The 18,236-nt window shown below is 44.2% G+C and overlaps 1 protein-coding gene across 6 annotated transcripts in view; it reads left to right on the plus strand.

Moving 5' to 3' along the window:
• The window catches only part of klhl22 (kelch-like family member 22), a 52,899-nt gene extending 36,297 nt beyond the window's left edge, over nt 1-16,602 (plus strand). For 5 of the 6 annotated variants that reach the window (XM_041202402.1, XM_041202397.1, XM_041202398.1 and 2 more), the window contains 5 exons: nt 819-1,523; nt 8,499-8,527; nt 8,820-9,012; nt 12,840-13,073; nt 13,929-16,602. In XM_041202402.1, the coding sequence (XP_041058336.1) occupies nt 819-1,523; nt 8,499-8,527; nt 8,820-9,012; nt 12,840-13,073; nt 13,929-14,309 (1,542 nt within the window). In that variant the 3' untranslated portion in view covers nt 14,310-16,602. Of the gene's footprint in view, nt 1-818; nt 1,538-8,498; nt 8,528-8,819; nt 9,013-12,839; nt 13,074-13,928 lie in introns of all 6 variants that reach the window. The other variant, XM_041202400.1, reaches the window with a different exon arrangement.
• Nucleotides 16,603-18,236: the final 1,634 nt, after the last annotated feature.

The raw sequence follows: 18,236 nt of genomic DNA on the forward strand, positions 1-18,236 counted from the left end.
TACAGTTGGCATTAAAATCTCTGAAGTGGAGAGAGAGATGTCTGTCGAAGTACCTGCTCCTAATCCCTATCTAATGATGCTTGCCAGAAGGTGTGTGTGAGTGGATGTCAGAGACACTTGGGCTGGCTGTGTTGCCCTCCACAGTCAAATAGCTTGCCAACACTTACGGCCTGGGCTCACAGTGAAGAATAGTCATTTGATTGAGGTACCATTGAGAAACTATTGAGGGAAAGGCAAAGAATGGTACAGCAAAGAATAAGACCTTTCAGCCCACCTCACCTTGAAAGAGCTATTCAATCAGTCTGTCTCCCATAGTCCTTCAAATGTTTCCTTTTCAAATATATATCTAATTTCCATGGGTAGAAATAGACAAGAGCACGGTCATTACAGGAGTCACATGAGAAGCAGTGCGGGTGATTTGAAAGTGTTGTGCTGCTCTATCGAGCTTGAGGCCCTCAAAGCCATAAAGCGCATCCCATTGCTCAAAGTATGTGGGCAGCTGCTGATGATCTGATCTCAGCCTAATGCCCATGTGTTGGTGGATTGACCACCAGGAAGCACACTCACTGCTTACTTCTAGTTCATCCTCGCCCCTTTCCTGTAAAGAAGTGAGATCAGGAATGTTCAATGCAAGTGTACATAATCACAACCTCAAATCCCAAAACTTTGTAGGCCATGGTGAATCTTGTTGCAGATGAATTTTGGTGGCCCAATTGTATTGGGTTCTTGAAAGACTACAGACTTATTGAGAAGAGATTCCTGGGGCGGGTTTTCACGCAAGGCTCTGAGTGCTCATAGTTTCTCTCTGTTTGGTTCAGATTCCGGAGGTAATCGATTTCTGCTGTGACTTCCTCATTTCCTGGATTGATGACGATAACATTATTGAGCTATACAGGCTGGCTGAGCATTACAGTCTGACCCAGCTGAGCAACAAGATTGATTTATACATCCTCCAAAACTTCCTGACCATCAGCAAGACTGAGACCTACCGCCAGCTGCCCCTAGCCAAGGTGCAAAGTCTGTTGAGCAGTGACAAGCTCCATGCCAGCTCCGAGAATGAAGTCTACGAGGCAGCTTTACTTTACCACTACACCCAGGAGGAGATTGATAGGGACCAGGTCTCCCTGCATGACCCGCCAAAGCTGCTGGAGATGGTCCGTTTTGCGCTGATTGAACAGCAGACCTTCCAGAAACTGTACAACAGGCTGAGCCCCTGTCCTCTCAAAGAGGTCTTGGCAGATGCCCTGGCCTACCACCAGAATGAAATCCTCCAGCCCGTACTCCAGACCCCTCAGACGCAACTGAGGTCAGAGTTCCGTTGCGTGGTGGGATTTGGAGGAATGTACTCCTCCCAGGACGAAGACTTGAGTGATGAGGTCAAGTTTCTGAACCCATTAACCCGGGAATGGCGAACTCTGACCCAGGCACAAATGCCAAAGATGTCAAACCAGGGCATTGCAGTTTTAAATAACTTTGCTTATCTCGTGGGTGGGGACAACAACACTGCAGGGTACAGAGCAGAGGTGAGCTGCTGGAGGTATGCCATATTTTCCTTTCCCAATTTATACTTTAGGGAATAAACTGTGGCGAAGAACAATTTGCAGCAAGGTACAGCAAGTGATGAGAAAGGCACATGGAATGTTGTTGTTTATTGCAAGGGGAATGGAATATAAAGGTAGGGATGGTTTGCTACAGTTGAACAGGATATTGATGAGATCACATCTAAAGAACTGTGTACAGTTTTGGTCTCCTTATTTAAGAAAGGACATAATTGCATTAGAAGCAGTTCAGAGAAGATTCACTCAACTGATTCCTGGAACAGTGGGGACGTTATCCTATAAGGAAAGGTTGAACAGGCTGGGCCTGTATCTACTGGAGTTTTGAAGATTGAGAGGTGATCTTATTGAAACATATAAGCTCCTGTTTGGACCTGACAGGGTGGATGCTGAAAGGATGTTTGCCCTTGTGAGAGAGGGTAGAACTAGGGGACACGGTTTAAAAATAAGGAATCTTCCATTTAAGATGGAGCTGAGGAGACATTTTTTTCTCTCAGAGGGTCATGAACCTGTGAAACTCTCTTCCTGAGGGAGCAGTGGAGGCAGGATCATCGAATAATTTTAAGGCTGAGGTGGAAAGATTCTTGATGGACAAGGGAGCCAAAGATTATAGGGGGAAGGAAGGAAAGTGGAGTTGGGGTCACAATCAAATCAGCCATGATCTTATTAAATGGCGGAGCAGGCTCGAGGGGCCGAATGGCCTACTCCTGTTCCTAATTCGTATGTTTGTATAAAACTATAATTATTCACTATTGTGCTGGACTAACAATGTCACAAGGAATATTAATACACTTTCCCCTTCTTGCCGCAGTTTCCTTACCTTCCACCCACTTGTCTCTGAAGAAGCAGATTGTGCATAGGGGTCAGTCCAATGGGCCTCAATAGCTTTTCCCGAGTTCTTTACATATGAAGACCTATTGGCGTTTGCACCCAATGTCCACGCTCACAATCCATATAGAGTGAGCCATGTGATAATGGTGAGAAGCAGCAACCCTGGGCTTATCGCCACCCCCTCTTATTGCCAGCGCACCAGAAATGATTGTATTTTCAAATGATTATTATTTTTATTAATCATTTACCTTAAGTTATTTTCCTTTGTTGTTTCTTGGTCCATTCCTTAAAATACGAAACATTCTAAACCAGAGAAGCGAACCAAAGAACCTGCTGCACCGCTCCCTGTCCTCCTCTATCACAGGGAGCAGAGTCTCTGTACAATCAACCTGCTCCACCTCTCCCTGTCCTGCTGTGTGACAGGGAGCAGAGTCTGTGTACAGTCAATTTGCTCCACCTCTCCCTGTCCTGCTCTACCACCATAAGACAAAGTAGCAGAAGTAGGCCGTTCGGCCCATCAAGTTTGCTCCGTCATTGAATGAGATAATGGCTGATCTGATAATCCTCAACTCCACTTTCCTGCCCTTTCCCTATAACCCTTGATTCCGTTACTGATTAAAAATCTGTCTATCTCAGCCTTGAATATACTTAACGACCCAGCTTCTACAGTCTTCCGCGGTAATTCCACAGATTCACTATCATCTGAGAGAAGAAATTCCTTCTCATCCCTGTTTTAACATCTTGAACTTGAAGATTCCCTCCCTGGTGAAGGGGTAAGAACATAAGAAATAGAAGCAGGAGTAGGCCATTCAGCCCCTCAAGCCTGCCCCGCATTTCAATAAGATCATGGTTGATCCACCCCAGGCCTCAACTCCTCTTCCGTGCCAGCTGCTCATTGCCCTCAACTCCGATATTTTAAAAATATATCTATCTCCTCTTTAAATACTTTCAGTGACCTAGTCTTCACAACTCTCTGGGGTAGATAATTCTCAGTTTTAAATAAGAGCCTCCTTATTCTGTAACTATGTCCCCCAGTTCGAGATTCCCTCACTAGTGGAAATATCTTTTCAACATCTACCCTGTCAAGCCCCCTCAGAATCTTGTACTTTTCAATAAGATCACCCCTCATACCTCTAAATGTTAATGAATAAAGGCCTATCCTGTTTAGCTGTTCTTAATAAGTCAACCCCTTCATCCCAGGAATCAACCTAGTAATCTCTTTTGAACTACCTCCAATGCCAGTATATCCTTTCTTAAATACGGGGACTAAAACTGTACACAGTGCTCCAGGTGCAGCTTCACCAACACCCTGTACAGTTGTAACAAGATTTTCCTAATTTTGAACTCCAACCTCCTAGCAATACAGGCCAAAATTCCATTTGCCTTCTTAGTTACTTGCTGTACCTGCATGCTAACTTTTTGTGTTTCAAGCACAAGAACACCCAGATCTCTCTATGATGCACTTTTTTGAAGTCTCTTCATTTAAATAACAGTCTGCCTTTTGATTCTTCCTACTAAAATGCATGACATCACAATTTCCTACATTAAACGCCATCTGCTAAGTTTTTGCCCACTCATTCAACCTACCTATATCCCCTTGCGGATTCTTTATGTCCTCATCACAACATGCCTTCCCACCTATTTTTGTAACGTCAGCAAGTTTGGATACTTTAAACTCTGCCCCCTCTTCCAAATCATTAATGTAGATAGTAAATAATTGAGGCCCCTAGGACTGATTCTTGTGGCAGTCCACTGGTTACGTCTTTCCAACCTGAAAAAGATCCATTAATCCCAACTCTCTGTCTTCTGTGTGTTAACGAATCCTCGATCCATGCTAATACATTACCCCCAATACCGTGAGCTCTGATCTTGTGCGATAACCTTTTATGTGGCATCTTATCAAATGCCATCTGGAAATCCAAATACACTACATCTACAGGTTCCCCTTTATCAACTCTGCTTGTTATATCCTCAAAGAACTCTAGCAAATTTGGCAAACATGATTTCCCTTTCACAAAACCATGAAGACTCTGTGTTAAGCTTTCCTAAATGATCTGCTATTTCTTCCTTAATAATGGACTCTAGCATTTTCCCAATGATAGATATTAGGCTGACAGGCATATAAATTCCAGCTTTTTGTCTCCCTGCCTTCTTGAAAAGGGGTGTCACATTAGCAGTTTTCCAATCCTCTCAGACCCTCCTGGAATCCAATGAATGCTGGAATATTTCGACCAATGCCCCCACTATCACAGGAAGAAGAGTCCGTGCACAGTGAACCTGCTCTACCTCTCACTGTCTTGCTCTTATGACAGGGAGCAGAGTCTGTGTACAGTGAACTTGCTTCACCTCTCATTGTCCTGCTCTATCAAAGAGAGCAGAGTCTGTGTACAGTGAACCTGCTCCACCTCTCCCTGTCCTGCTGCATCACAGGAAGCAGAGTGTGTGTACAGTGAACCTGCTCCACCTCTCCCTGTCCTGCTGTGTGACAGGCAACAGAGTCTGTGTACACTGAACCTGCTCCACCTCTCCCTGTCTTGCTCTATCACAGGGAGCAGAGTCTATGTACAGTCAACCTGCTCCACCTCTCCCTGTCATGCTCTATCACAGGGAGCAGAGTCTGTGTACAGTGAACCTGCTCTACCTCTCCCTGTCCTACTGTGTGACAGGCAACAGAGTCTGTTTGTACCGAACCTGCTCCACCTCTCCCTGTCCTGCTCTATCACAGGGAGCAGAGTCTGTGCACACTGAAGCTGCTGCACCTCTCCCTGTCCTGCTCTATCACAGGGTGTAGAGTCTGTGTACAGTGAACCTGCTCCACCTCTCCCTGTCCTGCTGTGTCACAGGGAGCAGAGTCTGTGTATACTGAACCTGCTCCACCTCTCGCTGTCCTGCTCTATCAGATGGAGCAGAGTCTGTGTACAGTGAACCTGCTCCACCTCTCCCTGTCCTGCTGTGTCACAGGGAGCAGAGTCTGTGTATACTGAACCTGCTCCACCTCTAGCTGTCCTGCTCTATCAGACGGAGCAGAGTCTGTGTACAGTGAACCTGCTCCACCTCTCCCTGTCCTGCTCTATCAGAGGGAGCAGAGTCTGTGTACAGTGAACCTGCTCCACCTCTCCCTGTCCTGCTCTATCACAGGGAGCAGAGTCTGTGCTCAGTGAACCTGCTCCACCTCTCCCTGTCCTGCTGTGTCATAGGGAGCAGAGCCTGTGTACAGTGAACCTGCTCCACCTCTCCCTGTCCTGCTCTATCTCAGGGAGCAGAGTCTATGTACAGTGAACCTGTTGCACCTCTCCCTGTCCTGCTGTGTCATAGGGAGCAGAGTCTGTGTACAGTGAACTTGCTCCATCTCTCCCTGTCCTGCTCTATCACAGGGAGCAGAGACTGTTTACAGTGAACCTACTCCACCTCTCCCTGTCCTGCTCTATCACAGGGAGCAGAGTCTGTGTACAGTGAACCTACTGCACCACTCCCTGTCCTACTCTATCACTGGGAGCAGAGTCTGTGTATAGTGAACCTACTGCACCTCTCCCTGTCTTGCTCTATCACAGGGAGCAGAGACTGTGTACAGTGAACCTACTCCCCCTCTCCCTGTCCTGCTGTATCACAGGGAGCAGAATCTGTGTACAGTGAACCTACTGCACCTCTTCCTGTCCTGCTCTGTCACAGGGAGCAGGGTCTGTGTACAATCAACTTACTCCATCTCTCCCTGTCCTGCTATGTCACAGGGGGCAGAGACTGTGTACACTGAACCTGCTCCACCTCTCCCTGTCATGCTCTATCACAGGGAGCAGAGTCTGTGTACAGTGAACCTGCTCTACCTCTCCCTGTCCTACTGTGTGACAGGCAACAGAGTCTGTTTGTACTGAACCTGCTCCACCTCTCCCTGTCCTGCTCTATCACAGGGAGCAGAGTCTGTGTACACTGAACCTGCTCCACCTCTCCCTGTCCTGCTGTGTCACAGGGAGTTGAAATCTAATGTTATTCCATACCTTGTGCTGTTGGGAAACATTCAGTCTTTGCATAAAGCCATTCCAGAGCTAAGGATTATTAGATCAGGAAGAGCAGGAGTGGATTTGAGTTCCATCATTGTTTGATGCAGGAATCTAAGAGACTATGTTTTGTTCAGTAGTAAAGAGTTTTATGTTTTTTATTAAGATAAAAGCAAAAAACTGCGGATGCTGGAAATCTAAAACAAAAATAAAAATACCTGGAAAAACTCAGCAGGTCTGGCAGCATCTGCAGAGAGGAACACGGTTAATGTTTCGAGTCCGTATGACTCTTCAACAGAACTAAGTAAAAATAGAAAAGAGGTGAAATATAAGCTAGTTTGGGGGGGGTGGGGGCTGCGGGTAGAGCTGGATAGAGGGCCAGTGATAGGTGGAGATAGTCAAAAGATGTCATAGATAAAAGGACAAAGAGGTGTTGAAGGTGGTGATATTACCTAAGGAATGTGCTAATTAAGGGTAAAAAATAGGACAAGCAAGGTACAGATAGCCCTAGTGGGGGTGGGGTGGAGTGAAGGGAAGGGTTTAAGGGATTGAAATAGGCTAAAAGGTAGAGATAAAACAATGGATGGAAATACATTTAAAAATAATGGAAATAGGTGGGAAAAGAAAAATCTATATAAATTTTTGGAAAAAAAGGGGGGATCAGAAAGGGGGTGGGGATGGAGGAGAGAGTTCATGATCTAAAATTGTTGAACTCAATATTCAGTCCAGAAGGCTGTAAAGTGCGTAGTCGGAAGATGAGGTGCTGTTCCTCCAGTTGGCGTTGAGCTTCGCTGGAACAATGCAGCAGGCCAAGGATGGACATGTGGGCATGAGAGCAGGGTGGAGTGTTGAAATGGCAAGCGACAGCGAGGTCTGGGTCATGCTTGCGGACAGACCGAAGGTGTTCTGCAAAGCAGTCACCCAGTCTGCGTTTGGTCTTTCCAATGTAGAGAAAACCGCATTGGGAGCAGCGAATGCAGTAGACCAAATTGAGGGAAGTGCAAGTGAAATGCTGCTACATTTGAAAGGAGTGTTTGGGCCCTTGGACGGTGAGGAGAAGGGAAGTAAAGGGGCAGGTGTTGCACCTTCTGCGGTTGCATGGGAAGGTGCTTGGGAGGGGGTTGAGGTGTAGGGGGTGATGGAGGAGTGGACCAGGGTGTCACGGAGGGAACGATCCGTGCGGAATGCCGCCAGGGGGTTGAAGGGAAGATGTATTTGGTGATGGCATCGTGCTGGAGTTGGTGGAAATGGCAGAGGATGATCCTTTGAATGCGGAGGCTGGTGGGGTGATAAGTGAGGACAAGGGGGACCCTATCATGGTTCCGGGAGGGAAGAGAAGGCGTGAGGGCGGATGCACGGGAGATGGGCCGGACACGGTTGAGGTCCCTGTCAACCACCGTGGGTGGAAAACCTCGGTTAAGGAAGAAGGAGGACATGTCAGAGGAACTGTTTTTGAAGATAGCATCATCAGAACAGATGCGACGGAGGCGAAGGAACTGAGAGAATGGGATGGAGTCCTTACAGGAAGCGGGGTGTGAGGAGCTGTAGTCGAGGTAGCTGTGGGAGTCGGTAGGCTTGTAATGGATATTGGTGGACAGTCTATCACCAGAAATTGAGACAGAGAGGTCAAGGAAAGGAAGGGAAGTGTCAGAGATGGACCATGTGAAAATGATGGAGGGGTGGAAATTGGAAGCAAAATTAATAAATTTTTCCAGGTCCAGACAAGGACCCTTTTATTCCAAAAATTTTTATAGATTTTTCTTTTCCCATCTATTTCCATTATTTTTAAATGTATTTCCACCCATTGTTTTATCTCTACCTTTTAGCCTTTTTAATATTCCTTCCCCCCACCCCACCCCCACTAGGGCTATCTGTACCTTGCTTGTCCTGCTTTCTACCCTTAATTAGCACATTCCTTAGATAATATCACCACCTTCATCACCTCTTTGTCCTTTTGTCTATGACATATTTTGGCTATCTCCACCTATCACTGGCCCTCTATCCAGCTGTTCCCCCCCCCCCCCTTAAACCAGCTTATATTTCACCTCTTTTCTATTTTTACTTAGTTCTGTTGAAGAGTCATACGGACTCGAAACATTAACTGTGTTCCTTTCCGCAGATGCTGCCAGACCTGCTGAGTTTTTCCAGGTATTTTTAATTTTGTTTGTTTTTAATTGTTCCGTACTGTTGTCACCAGCCTTGAATTTGTTTTTCTGAATTTAAGTAGTTCTTCATCTGTCTTATTCCAAATATTTCTTTCTATTTAAGTTGTTGGTTTGGAGTTTAATAAAACTAGCTTTGAACAAGTGTTGCGTTTATCTTGAGGTGTAGGCTGCTACAATGTGGCTTTCCTGTTGTTTGAACTTGTGTGTGGGGTGTTGAGCACTGTGGTGAGATTTCAGAGCAATGTGAATTTGGTTTCTTTGTCTCTTGTTTCAAGGTATGATCCACGGCACAACAAGTGGACTCGAATCCAGTCGCTGCAGCAGCCACATGCTGACCATTGTGTGTGTGTAGTGGGCGAGTATATGTATGCCATCGGAGGCCGGGACTACCACCAGGAGTTAAACATGGTGGAACGTTATGACCCCCGGTTAAATACTTGGGAATATGTGGCCCCACTAAAAAAAGAGGTACGTGCAAACTCACTCTGACAAATATAGGTCGCTTCACATTTGGTCTGTATGACGTGAAATTAGCATTATTGTTCTGTTCACATTCCTGCACTCACACTGCAGTCTTCGGGTAGCAGCACAGACTGTTCTACTCCTGGACCCTCAGCAGTGGAATCGCAAGCCGGGATGGGAAGCTATGTGCAGGAACAGTCCAGGTTTAAATATATTGGGAGAGATCATTTAGGCCACTGTGAATGGAAGATTCTCACTCTGGGTGACAACCAGGGTTGTATATTTCTTGAAAAATGTAATTTTTCAAATACCTCCATTTTCAACACAGAAATGTGCTGAGGTGATACATTTTGATAGAAAGAATAAGAGACAGTATAAGCTAAATAGTACAACAGCTATATTTATATAGCACCTTTAACATACAATTTTAATGGGAGTGCATGAAGAAAGAGACTGTGGGAAGTGCAGGGTGTTTAAGTACAAATTTTTGAAGGTGACAGGACAGGTTAACTAAGTAGTTAATGAACTAAGTAGGACCCTGGGCTTTATAAATAGAAACAGAGTACAAAAGGCAGGAAGTTATGCTAAACCTATATAAAACATCTTTAGGCCGCAGTTGGCGTATTGTGTACAATTCTGGGCACCACACTTTAGGATGGACATGAAAGCTTTGGAAAGGATATTGATGAAATTTACTAAAATGGTTCTATGGTAAGGGATCACAGTTGAGGGACTGGAAAAGCTGGGGTTGTTCTCCTTGGAGCAGATTTGATGCAAGTGTTTAAAGTCATGTAGGTTTTAGATAGAGTAAATGAAGAGAAAATGTTTCCAAAGAATGATCACAGGAGGTTATAGATTTAATGTGATTGGCAAAAGAACTTGAGGTGAAACATTAAAAATCTGTTTTGTGTATGAATGGTAGGATTTGGAATACACTGCCTGATGGGGTGGTAGATACAGATTGAACAGTAGCCTCCAAAAGGGAATTGGATAAATACACGAAGGAAAAATTGTAGGAATATGGAGAAAGAGTGGGGGAGTGGGACTAATTGGATTGCTCTTTGAAAGAACTGGCACAGATTTGATGGGCCGAGTAGCCTCCTGTGCTGTACTACCGTATTCTTTGATTCTATGATTTGTTGGCCCATAAAGAAGCTCCATTTTCTATTTCAGCTCTTAAAGTGGAGCTGACACACTGGGGTGCAAAAGCTGTGGGCTCCCTGTGGAAAATTTTCACTTCTCAGAACATTGGAAGACCCAAAGATGAACTAATGACCCGTCAGTCCATCTAGGCTTAGTTCCCTGTACCACTATATTCGGAGCTTGTTAATCTTTAAACTTCCAGTAGTTTCATCTTGTGATAGGTTAGTCTTGACCAAGAGCCAATTTCCAGCAGCAGATTGAGTCACTTATGAGTGGATCCTACATGCCAACGGGCTCTCAATAACCTCCTTATTGTGTTTTATGCTGAAGACCATGATACCACATTCTCCTGTGAAATATGGTAATTGTCACACTGCAAATTACAATATTCAGGCTAAAGTTAATATTGGATTTACTTACAATAAAATAATTGCACTAAAGTAGAAAGACACAGTAAGCAGATATGGTATAATTGTTCACTTAAACACAACCCACAAAGTTTCAAAATAAAAATAAAATGTCCAAAATCTTTGTAGTTCTTTTCAGTAGCTTTTGACTGAGTCTCTGGAGATTTTGTAGGGGGTTGATGAAGCTCCTCTTAACCCTTTTGTTTGGTTGAAGCAGTGGGAAGAACGGAACTCGGGACCAAAGCTTATCAAATAGATGTCTGGTTTTATTTTGATGTTAAACAGGCTCATTTGATCAAACTCGTTCTGCTTAATGGTCAGGCAGTTGAGGTACTAAGTACTTCTAAATATGTAAGCAGTGTGAGTAGTTATCCCATGGCCATTTAATGGCCCTTTTGTTGTTGATACTTGATTGCCCTTAAAAAAACCTAAAATATTGTTCAAGCTAAAACTAATAGATTTATTTACAACTTGATAATTACTCAGAAATGAAAACTAGTGGTGCAATATGTCACGTTAACAACTCATAATCTGTTTCAACATTTAAGAAAATGAATTTTGCTTCCTTCATTTGGTTTGTAGACTTGTATATATTGTCACAGACAGAATGTATTTTTGTCTTACTACCGTAATCAGTGTGTTTTGTGTGGAAAGAGGTGTGTCTTTTCTTGTCCTTGGAGTGTGTATTCCAATTAAATAATTCAGCAGCAAGCTTTCATGAGTTTAAAATAGTGAAGGTTTTTTTATTTTCACGCACTTACCCCGAATTAACACAATGTCTCACACACAGTCGCATACATGCACACATGTACATACACACCCACCCACCCACATACACACAGACACACAATGAATGGATGCAGGAAAGGATACGGCATGTTTATAGATTACCATTAATTCAATCTCTGATTTATGATTTCCGGTCTCCTATATGGCATACCTGTGGTTTCTTGCATGAATTTGATGATTTAAAGTTGAAGTGAGGGTCTTGCAAAAAAAGGGTTAATAGTAGGTTGTGAGATTTCCTGTAGTCGAATACTTGGAAGTTGGTTCTCAGTTGAACTTTGAAACTGGAACAGGTTAATTACTTTGGCAAAAACAGAATTACCTGGAAAAACTCAGCAGGTCTGGCAGCATCGGCGGAGAAGAAAAGAGTTGACGTTTCGAGTCCTCATGACCCTTCGACAGAACTTGGAAGTTCTGTCGAAGGGTCATGAGGACTCGAAACGTCAACTCTTTTCTTCTCCGCCGATGCTGCCAGACCTGCTGAGTTTTTCCAGGTAATTCTGTTTTTGTTTTGGATTTCCAGCATCCGCAGTTTTTTTGTTTTTGATTACTTTGGCTCTTGATGACTTACAGCTAATTTCAGAGTTTGGTTCTCAGACCACAGCTTTTCTCAGCAACTGTTGTCTTGTTGGTGTTCTTCAGCAGTGTTCCCTGGTCTCTCTGAGTCTTTCGATAAAACTCATTATCTCAAGCCAGTTTCGATCACATAACCAATACTAGCAACTGTCCAACCAGAATGGTTTGGAAGTCCAAAGCATCACTACACAATAGGAGATAGTTGGTGATCTTTCACACTTAACTTGCGGATAACTGTCAGCTGGCTTTTGTTAAATTGCAAACCTGGAGACATAGAGTCTAGAGGTCCATTGACTCTGTGTTTTAAGTAAGCTTAGAATAATGGCAGGTATGAATTTCACAGATAACATTTGTCCTGGTGTGTCCATTCCAGGGGGAGGACCTGAAGCTTGATAGTCTGTGCTGAATAAGCAGCGGTCGCCTGACCCCTTTGGCAGCCATCTTAACAGTTCATCAGTATCCATTTTAAACAAATAAAAGACAGTTCCAGAAGCTTCCTTATGAGCTCAGTCCATGTGTGAAGTTATGAATATGACATGCCTTTACTGGGCATGACAATATTAACTTTGCAAAGAAGGATATCACCTTGCAATATTTCATAAATAGTAAAAATTTGGAGAACAGCAAATCAATTGACAGCTGGTTACACAAGGAATTCAGCCAGAGATCTGGGAATGTGGTGCTAGTCCTCTGGGAAGTTACTCTTAGGAGATGAAAAGCATAAGTAAAGAATGGGAAACTGCAGAGTAATGAGTAGTGATAAACTGTTGCTTTTTCTTGTGAGATTTGTATTTGCGAATGAGTTTGTATGAGGCTGTTCAAAGATCAATACCCAGCATAAGTGTAGCAAAATAAAATTCTTGGGTAATCATTTTATTCTGTTTATGTTGTAAGTAATCCTGATATTTCTCTTTCAATTAGGTGTATGCCCACGCTGGAGCAGTGCACACAAGGAAGATATACATAGCCTGTGGGAGGAGCGGCAGAAATTACTTGAAGGAGCTGCACTGTTACGATCCAGAGGCAAACCAGTGGGAAATGAAGGCTAATGCTCCCGTGGAACGGGCCTGGCATGGAATGGCTGCAGTACGAGCTCAGCTTTACCTACTCGGTGGCAGCAACAACACCAATGGATACAGACAGGACGTCATGCAGGTGAGCTTCGAGCAAGGGGAGAGGTTTCTCCTTCTGGAGTTGTTTCTCCTCACCACCTGATCAGCCTAGGTGAATGGTTTGAGTGTAACCAATGTGAATCTGAGTCTCACTGGCAGGGCTAGGTTCAAAGCTGTGACATATCAGTACTCTGGAAGAAGTCACAGATGACAAAAGCTGCCTACTTTACAAGATGAGGATGTTTTTGACTCCTTGCACATCCCTAATTTTAATTGCTCCACCATTGGTATTTGTGCCTTTAACTGCCTAGATCCTAAGCACTAGAATTCCCTCTCTAAGCCTCTCCGCCATTCTACACCTCTCTCTTACCTTAAGATGCTCCATAAGGCCTGTCTTTCTGACCAAGCTGACCTAATATTCCTTTATGTGACTCCCTGTGAATTTTTTTCATTCATGTTACGAAATGTGGGTGTCCCTGGCTGGGCCAGCATTTATTGTCCATCCTTAATTGCCCTTGAGATGGTGGTGGTGAGCTGCCTTCTTGAACAGCTGCAGTCCCTGTGGTGTAGGGACACCCATAGTGCTGTTCGTGTACCAACACCACAGGGAAGCACCTTGGGGCATTTTACTCCATTAAAGGCATCATATAAATACATGCTATTGTTCCTAAATAGTGCCCTTTGCTGAGACACTGCCGCCTCAGGCCTGGGTGTGGCCACCTAGGCTGGCATACTGCTTGGCTTAGAGTACCACCTATCCTCAGGAACTGAGAACCTTGGTTGCTTTGAAATTACATTTGTAAGTGTTACACTATCAGCTTGTACCCTGTTTACTCAGACCTATAGGTGCCACCCTTTCCAATCTTTCATTGCTTTTTTGCCTGTTATGTTTGTGAAGGTATCCTGTTATAGCCCCGAGAGGGACCAGTGGTCAACAGTGTCCGAAATGCCCTTTGGTCACGGGGAGCCGGGCATTGCTGTCTTGGACGAGAAGATCTTCATCCTGGGCGGGAGGTCACATGACCGCTACACACGCACACACTACGTTCACATATACAATGTGATGGAATGCTGCTGGGAGGAAGCGCCCGACATTGAGTGTGCCAATTCTGGGATGTCCTGCTGTGTTCTAACCCTCCCAAGACAGCTGGTTGAGGACTGGGGGAATCAGACCCCCCGAAAGCTTGCCCAGCACGCTTGCCGCCGCCGCCGTGCCTACATGCTTCCTGAAGTGGTTGGGCTTTCCGACTTTGAGGAGTTCAGCTCCAGTGAAGACTGAACTTTCGGTTAAATCGACTGGACTGTCAAACATTCTGTTCTAACATGCCACGTCCTGTGGATATTCACCTTGTCCCTTTTGTTTCTTTGCATGTTCTGAGCTCTCCTCCTGAAGGTTCTGCTTCATGCTGGGGCACTGGGGAGGGCCGACAGTATTGTGGTGGTGTCACAGGAACAGACAGTTTCTCCCTGCCTCCCCCACATTGCCTCATCCAAATGACCATTCTTCAGCAGACGAGCCTGAACACCATGTGTTGACAAATTGCGGGACCTTAGGAGGCCATCGCACCTAAACCTGATCAAGTCATCTTGCTGAAGTTTATACTCTCTCCAGTGGGGATCCTGGCAGTCTCATTATTCCTCCCAGCCTGAGGCCACTGAGGTCAGATATAAACTTCAAAACTAAGAATTGCTAACTCACTACAAGAACCAGAATCAAACCTGGGACCGTATGATTTGCATGACTTAGAACAACATCAGTACATCATTGAGGAACTTAATTTCATTGGTTAAAGGTGGTTGATTTCTTTGTTCACTGTTAGCTCATAGCAAGTTCAGCTGTAAGATAGGCAACAAATCCATCATTCTGTCTCTGTATCCTCCCCTATTGTAACCTCTGACCCTTTCATTCCCATTAAATTATACTACAATATTGCTTTGCTTGGTACTTAGGTGAACAGTAGCTCAGAATCTTCTTCCTGCACTCTCACATTTTTGAAATTAACACTCATTCCATTTTCTCCTAGGACCCCAGAATTCTGTATCTCCTCACCACCCACCCCCTCCCCCACCTTAGCTTTCTCGTTGTCCAACACTTCATACTACAAAAGAAAACTGAGCTTGGTGTCACAGTGGCACTTCTACCTGAGTCAGACTGGCATTTCATGTTGTACAGAGGAAGTGCTGCATTGACAGAATTGCTGTCTTTCAGATGAGACTCAACAAAGGCTCTGTCTGCCCTCAGGAGAGAAGATAACCTGACCACCAAAGAGGTGGATGTAAAAGAATCCGTGGTACTATTTTGAAGAGCGAGGGTGTCCTTGGTATCCAGGCCAATATTTGCTCCTTCAGCCAACACCTAAAACTTGATGATCTGACCATTATTACATTTTTTTTTGTGGAATCTTGCTATGTGCAAATTGGCTGCCAGGTTTCCTACATTACAACAGTGCACTTCACAAGTACTTCATTGGCTGTAAAGTGCTTAGGAGCATTCTGAGATACAAGACTTTATTTAATTTATTTCATCTTTATACTCTATTTCATGCTTTCCTTCACACAGAGAGCTCTACTCTGTGTGCCATGGCCCATTTCCTTTTTTTCAATAGATTCGCAGTGATGAAATTGCTGACTTGTACTTGGTCAGTGTTTTGTAAGATCCAATTCCCCGGCCCCTGTCCAAAAAAATGAAAGAGCATTCTATTTGATCTTGATGTTCATCTTCTGTGTGCACAATTTTGGACATGGAGTAACTCACATCCTCTTAATACTGTATGTCTTCCTTTGACTCAGCATCCAATTTCCTTGCTTCTGTGAAGTGCCTTGGGATATGTATCCACATTCAAGGTGCTATATAAATGCAAGATGCTGAGGTGCAATGGTGATAAAGTGATTATTATATACCTAATTTATTGACATGTTTTAAGGAGAATAAAGTGCTTATGTTCATTAAGTACACAATTCATGCATGGTTTATTTTAAATTTGTACTATCCGTGAGCAATGTTTTCCCACATTTCCTTGCACGCGTGTCAACTCTCTGGTAAGTTTTGCAGGTGGCAAGATTTGAGGTTCATCTTACTTGAAGGTGCTCCATGCCAAGTCTGAGGTGACCAACAAGCTATTAGCCACTCGTAAAGGTTGATTGATTTATATCAAGAAATATCTGAACAGATAAACAAGAGGGGCTTTTGTTAAAATCTAAACTGGTCCAGAGATTCAGGCAAAGAACTGTATAAGTGCGAAAAGTTTGTAACCTGGGAAGAGTGGATGATGCTTATGTGTGTTTTCGATAATGCATGTTATTTGCTTGGAAAGAGCTTGTTAAATGTGTGAAGTTCTGATTTATCTAAGGTTAATAGCTGCTGATGTCATGAATATAATTGGAAAAAAGTTTTATAGAATTCGTCAAATCATGAAGCTACTGGAGTGTTGACATTGAGTGAAATTTACTCTCCATTTAACAGAGCTTTGAAGTTTCACCCATTAGAAACACCACGCATCTTGTTTTAAAAGTGTAATCTACTCTGCTGTAATACACACAACAATAAACATAACTTTTTATGTTTAAGTGGATTTTGAATCTGCCTCACTCTTTGTGATCTTTAAACTGATTCACAGTGTTATCTTGACATCATCATATCCAAATAAACAGCCTTATCTCACAAGGAAAGCTGATTGTTTGTCTCTGAAAAAGCTTAAACTCTATGAAAACTCAGGCGGTTCTCTGATCCAGTGGCAGGTTTGGAGAAACTATATAATGGGTTTCAATATTCTAAAATTGATATCTCTGTTCTTGTGAGATACAGGCTGACCTCCACAAGTCCAGCCCAGCTCATCCAAAACCAGGTACTCTTTCGAGTTATGGTCAGAGGTCATGGGTTCAAACTCCAGACTGGAGACTTGACCACGTATTCCAGGCTTTTTTTTTCATTCACAGGAAGTGGGCATCGCTCGGCTAGGCCAGCATTTATTGTTCATCCCTAATTGCCCTTATTCAGAGGGCATTTAAGAGCCCTCTGAACAAGTGGGTCTGGAGTCAGATATCAGCCAAACCAGGTAAGGACAGCAGATTTCCTTCCCTAAAGGGCATTAGTGAACCAGATGGGTTTTTACAACAATCAACAATGGTTTCATGGTCATCATTGGACCTTTATAGCAGATTTTTATTGAATTCAAATGAGCATTACCCTGGATCTCTGGATTACTAGTCCAGTGACAATACCGCTATGCCATCGCCTCCCCCATTGCAGTGTGAAGTAAGAGCTGTACTGTCAGAGACGCCTTCTCCTTATCTCCCTCACAGATGTATGTTAAAGATCCTACTGCTCGATTTCAAAGAAAAACAGGGGGGCTTTCCCCAGTGTCCTGACCTGTGTTCTCTCAAAGGTACGTGTATCTGCAACTGCACAACTATTTGGAATGTCCTGCGCATTGTTAGGCCACGCACAACAGCGAGTGGGGGAAAGGTGGGAGCGAGTGGAGGAAAGGTGGGACTCAACTGCAAAAGCTCAAGCAACTGGAGAGAGAGAGCAGGAAAAATACAGCTGTGACTGGAGGAGTTTCAAGTGTGAGAGAGAGGAATCTGATTGGAGGAGCTGCAAGGGCTCAAAGTGTAGCTTTGATTGGCCAAGCAGTAAGATCGAACTGGAGGGAGGAGCAGATTGTCCGGAAGTGAGAAGGCTGGAAATTGAGGGGCCAGACAAGGTCTCAGAATCCCCATGATAGACTGATCTTCAGAAGATGAGAACGCTGCAGATTCACAGGTCAAGGATTGTGGCATGGGGGAGAGACTTGGGGAAAAGACCCCGTTCACCAGTCAGCCTGTGAGAGGGGAAGGCAGGCTTGAACTGAATGAAAGTGATGGGACCTGTGATTCAGGAGTGTTCAGATCATCCTAACCCTGTTTCTGTACCAATCACAAAGCAGGACTTTGGTTGACTTTTCTCCTCTCTGCCATATGAGTATAGTTGTATTGTCCAGCTAACAGCAGCGGCCGAGACCAGATAACTCAGCGCAGGTGTTCTAGATGAAGGAACTGAGGGCATCCTGGCTAAGTTTGCAGATGATAGAAAGACAGGTGGAGGGACAGGTAGTATTGAGGAGACGGGGAGGCTGCAGAAGGATTTGGACAGGTTAGGAGAATGGGCAAAGAAGTGGTAGATGGAATACAACGTGGGGAAGTGTGAGGTCATGCACTTTGGTAGGAA

The sequence above is a fragment of the Carcharodon carcharias genome, chromosome 13 (genome assembly GCF_017639515.1).
Source record: "Carcharodon carcharias isolate sCarCar2 chromosome 13, sCarCar2.pri, whole genome shotgun sequence".
In the NCBI taxonomy this organism is placed as follows: domain Eukaryota; kingdom Metazoa; phylum Chordata; class Chondrichthyes; order Lamniformes; family Lamnidae; genus Carcharodon; species Carcharodon carcharias.